Source organism: Myotis davidii, unplaced genomic scaffold (genome assembly GCF_000327345.1).
Source record: "Myotis davidii unplaced genomic scaffold, ASM32734v1 scaffold168, whole genome shotgun sequence".
Classification (NCBI taxonomy): Eukaryota; Metazoa; Chordata; class Mammalia; order Chiroptera; family Vespertilionidae; genus Myotis; species Myotis davidii.
The window spans coordinates 9,662,393-9,667,943 of NW_006383016.1; the positions used below are offsets into that span (position 1 = coordinate 9,662,393).

A 5,551-nucleotide genomic window follows, 5' to 3' on the forward strand; every position below is an offset into this window, starting at 1 on the left:
CTTGCAGTTTCCTTTTGGTCTCCTGTATCTACTGGCCTCCTCTTAATTACATATCATGACAATCTCATTTCATTTAGGAGTGTCCTTGGGCTTAAACTTCCAAATAAAGTGATTTCCCTTGGGGAAAGCTTCATAGCCCTCTGCTCTTTGAGCCTGTCTCTTGCCTTGCGAGCAGTCACTGCATCACTACTTCGGCCATGATTGTTTCTTTCAGACTGATACCCCTACTTCATGAGCAGGGTGCTGCATGGGGGCATTAGGAGACTCCCAGAATTTCTTTTTGCCTCTTCTGGTATAGAACCTCTGCATTATGTGTGATGTGGGGCAAGAGACATCCAGGCCAAAGTATTCTCTGCCTATCATTTCCGGGGCAGATCCTTACCCTATACGTGGGTGTCTCTAACTCTTGGCAACACTTGCCTGTTATTTAGCTTCTGTGGGAGACATGGAGCTGAGTAAGATGGGAATGTTAGCACTCTGCTTCTCCTATTGGGAACTAGGGGGAGAGGGAGCCCCATTTGTTGGCTATACCTATGCTGAGAGGAACTTCAGCCATACTAAACTGGGTGAACAATAAGAGAAGAAATGGATATGACTTGAGCACCACAGGCTCTCTTTACTCTCCCCAAGATTTAGAGGATTTTCTTGAATAAAGTTTCCTAATTTGCTGAATGCCCTTAGGACAATTTTCAATGGCTTTTCCATGTTTTGTTTTTTTATATAATTTTCACTGTTTATAATTGGCTTGGGAGAGAATCTGTGGAGCTTCTCATGTTGACACTTGAATGTCTCATGTTCTCTTTTAAGTAAATTTTTATTTCGTGGCCTGGCATAAAATTAGCTCTAAGTACTTGCAATGGAAATTTAATTTTTTTCTTAAAAAGCAGTGTATGTATATACACGTGTGCACATGTGTTTCTTTCCTGTTTTGTCTTCTAACCCCTACTGATAGGTTTGACCAGTTGGGCTTGTTCCTTACTTACCTTACTTACCTTTCACCTACTTGGACATCACTTCTTCCCTGTCACCCTGGGCTGGTCTCCTCATTTTTATGCCTCGGGTCCAAATTTTTACTTGCGTCACTGGAAATGGTGACACAGTTTGTAAACTGTCTACATGGCTCATACATTAGCTTTGATTTTTAGCCAATCTTTTGGCATTTGTAAACTAGTTCATAGACTGTCTTTCTTGCTCAGATGTTGGTCTTCAGGCCAAATGTGTTGTATTTATGCTGCAATCCCCCTGTAGCAATTACATGAAAGATAGGATATTTTGGATACACTATAAGGAGGTTTGGTTTAATTGCTTACCATAGGAACTGTATTTTAAGGCTACTTCTCCAAGACAGCTGTTTGGTAATGACCTCTAAGTCTATATTACAAAGACACTGTATTAAAGCTAAAGGCAAAAATTGTCAGATATGAAGTGTGTTTTTTAATAAAATTTAGATACCTCTATTAATGAAATAGAGCTTTTATCAGAGCAATTGATATTAATGGATATTTTGCCTGAGGGAGCATTCCACTAATGCTATGTTTGAAGTGAACTGGTTTTCACAGGAATTAGAGCAAAACATAAATTCATTGTTATGTGGGTTGTTGAGTCTCATTTTGGGGATCTTAGGGAATATGTCTGTTTCCTTAATTTTCTAATGTGTAAGTTAAATCTTTTGAAAGCATACTAATTAGTAATTCATGTATAATTCATTTCAGTTCTTTCATATAGTGTTTCTCTTTCTTCCATCTTAGGGAATACCCAATTATATAATTGCATCCATTTTTAGTATTTGACTTCAATGGCCTGTATAAAAAGGATTTTAAACCTATGATGGAGAAAATTTTCTACCTCTTATATATGGAACTGTAATATTATGAAATTGGTTCTTGGTGTGACATGATTTGATTTATGAACCAAATGAATATTTGTTCAGATATTTCCTTGAGGTAGTTTGTTGAAGGTATGAATAACATCTGCTTTCAAAAATAAGATACAGAGTTTAGAATTTGACTTCAAAATATTTTCTAGGTGAAACAATGTCTTGTTTTCCTCTGTTTGTTATGTAGGCAGCAGGAGCAATTCGCCCTCTTGTATCCACCGTCATCAGTCCATCTGCCGATGGTTGCTTAGACCACTCCCTGGAACGTGCCAGACACAGAGCAAGTGAAATGCCACAGGCTTTTCTATATGATGTGATCTATGCAGCATATCAGCAGGTAAGAATTCTGGCTTTTTTAGAAAGCTTCTGTGTTGCGGGTCCCTAAGACCACCTCTATATTTGGAGATTTTCTAGAACTTGTGGGTCTCAGTCTATAGTTGTACTCATGGCTTAAGTTGATTACAGTCAAGTAGTGAGGATGCACAGCTGGATCCTGTGAGAAAGAGACATAGGCAGATTCTGGAAGAATCCATGTGCAGGATTCCTTATATTCTCTCCCTCCCCTGAAGTGTAGCACAAACACCACCTATCCTCCTCCCTCCCCCGCCCCAGCAAAAAAAAATGAACATGTGTATGTTGTTTCTCTCCAGGGAAGCCCTTTGTAGACTTGGTGTCCAAGGTATTTGTTGGGATTGGTCATGTAGACATCCTGCCTACCACATAAAAGTAAAATCCAGATTCTCAGAGGAAAGCAGGTGTTTAACATACACCATACTGTTTATGCAAACATTCTGGGCACAGTGAGCCACCCTTATCAGTTAACTCTTCACTGGGAATACTCCAAGAACCAGTTTCCCATGTGCTGGCTGAGGGCCCACCTAGTTAGCAGGTGTTTCTAAGGACAGCAATCTCAGGCTTTTTGTGATAAATTTGCTGCACAGCTGTGTAGACATTTTGTTAATTACATTTTAAAGGGTAAGTTCTTTGAAAACATCAAATAATTTATTCATGTTGAGATTATAATAGATTACCTTTGTTTTTCATGTTTTGGAAACATTTTTGTACCTATGTAAATTTTGCTGCCATACAGTTTTTGAGTAGCAGGTATTATTCTTGTCCAAAACTTCCCAATGAAATATAAGTTAGAGAGACTAACCCAGTACTTGGTCAATGTTAGACAATCAGTAAATATGAGATAATAGTAATATGAATATTGACATTTATAATAGAAAAATACCACATGTTTTTGATAGAGGGTAGTTAATCACACACATACATTAAATTATCACTCAATCTTGACTACCTGTTACTGTTTTAAAATGAGATTATATAAATTAGAATCCATTGTAATGATATGAATAGTCAGCCATGGTTTATATTGTTTTCTTAAAATATTGAATATGAAGCATAGGAATTTGCCTGTATTTCATAATTAATCCTATAAATGTTATGCTACTATAAATTTCTTTGGCTTTTTTATCCAAATATTCTATTTTATAGCTTAAATATTGCTGGGCTAGACTATATCTGCCATCTTTCTTGAAATTAATGAAATAATTTGTTATTAGGATATGATAGCTATATCTTAGACAAAAATTTGAATATTATTTCACAATCCTCACATTAAAGTATCATTTTTAGCAGTTTTTTTTCTGGAGAATTAAGCCCTAGTGTAGCTGGAGCTCCAATAAAAGTTTCCTCCTTTCTGGAACTTGACTGCCTTATCTTGTTACATATTCCTTAGATATTAGGTAAGTGTTCACTTTCCTGCCCTCTGGTCCCCTCCCCAGTCTAGGTTAGGTCAGTGCCCTACTTTTTTCTGCCCAGCATCAAAATTATAATTAATTATTTGGGAAGCCATTTATAAAATATCGGATTCTACTACTAGACTCTGAGCCTTGCAATGGTAAGTGTCTGTAAGAACAAGAGAAGACAAACGATGAGGCAAACAGAGGATACAGAATCAGACTGAAAAGAGAATAGCAAAAACAATAGGTTTTGTTACTTTCTTCTAGTGGTTTGTCCCGAGTTCATGTTATTGAATGGAAAATAAAGATCCTGGGAAACATTTTTTTCAGTCTGGTAGATTACTGGAAATATCTTCTGTGTTTGTGCTTTTCTGGTGGGAAAGTTCAAGGTGGGGAATGGAATGTGTGGGAAGAGGCATACAATGGAAACACTTATTCTGTCATGGACAGGAGGGCCTCTTGGAGTTGTCAAGGGTTTTTTGTTTTATGTTCTAAAACCCCCGATCTCTTTGTTACAGACTTTGGCAAGAAAATCTGCTTTTAAAAAATAAACAGAAATGAACTGAACGACATAGTATTTGTCTCTTCTTGATTTTTTTTTTTTTTTTTTTTTTTTTTTACTTTGCATGTCAGACTAGGTACTGACTTCTGGAGGGCAGTCAGGAGAGGGTAGGAGCTACAAGGACATTGAGAAGTTACACAGATGGACACTGAGGACATACATAAGTGACCATCAGTTTCTAGGCTTTGTATGAGGCAAATGCTGACAGACACTACTACCCAGGCAGTTCTAATTCATCCCCCCAGGATGACAGAGCTGTCAATTACCAAGCAATTCCATGGTCACATTATCTCTATGTGTGCCTAGCAAAGGGATACCATTATTTAGAGCGAAGAAATAGGTGCAAAATGAAAATCTTTCCGGTTCACTTGAATGCTAAAGGAAATTCCACGAGGTATGGGTTCATCCAGAATCAGATGATAAAATAAATGTTGGTCACACTTTGTCATTTGACCTTTTATGTTAATTTGTGTAGTGTATGCAGTAGCATCTGGGTGGTAGCTTTAGCAGTTCATGGCCAAAACAAAATGGATTTCCTGGGCAGAGCTAAGAACTTCACCTCTTATTTGACACTCTTTTACTTTAGAAAAATTGCAGAATGATGGGTAGAGTATAGTGAGATACTTTGAGGATATACCTTATCATGAAGGAATATGAATTTTAAGGTTTATATAACTTTATTTTTACCTTTTTTGCAAACTGTGTCTGTTGTGTTAAGCAGATGAGATAATGAAAGTTTTTCTGTTTATATCTGAATTATGTGCTATTCATCTGTGGTAGGTGTAGCTGTGTCAGTTTGGTTAAATCGGGAACTATTTCCCTTGGTTAGATTGTCCAAAAGAGCTGTACATCTGAAATTTAGAAGGCTGAAGTAAGCAGAATCCATTTCTCTTTTCTTTTTACTGTCACAGAAATGCCTGGTGGGTTGCAACCTCTCCTTGCCATCTCGTTGTGTTCCTGAATGCTAGGACCATTGAGTATCACTACCCCCAGTTCATTACTGGATACTTGGCCAAGACAGTAGCTACACAGAAATAACTGTTCTCGTGGCTTTCCCCTGAAGGTCTCCTTTTAATGGCTGGATGTGCTTACCTAGCCAGGTTGACTAGTCAAGGATGTCTACTCTGATCCTTCAACATGCCTTTCCAGTCTTCACCTTCTCCAGTGACACAACTGTGTACAGTGGCCCTGCTCCCCAGGCCGATACATCATCTAATTCATCCAGAGAGTTGTGTCCATACTATGTCCACTAACATGTACAAACCACTCTGACTGTTGTTCTTTTTTTACTGTCACTAAATTTTTTTTAACCTTGTTTAGGAAAGAATACATTTTTAGAAGATACACAGGTCGCTCTCTTTTTTT

At 37.6% G+C, this 5,551-nt stretch overlaps 1 protein-coding gene across 1 annotated transcript in view; it reads left to right on the forward strand.

Moving 5' to 3' along the window:
* The window catches only part of ISPD (isoprenoid synthase domain containing), a 144,976-nt gene that overhangs the window by 7,589 nt on the left and 131,836 nt on the right, over positions 1–5,551 (forward strand). The window contains exon 3 of the mRNA XM_006779100.2: positions 2,064–2,213. Coding sequence (XP_006779163.1) covers positions 2,064–2,213 — 150 coding nt within the window. The remainder of the gene's footprint in view (positions 1–2,063; positions 2,214–5,551) is intronic.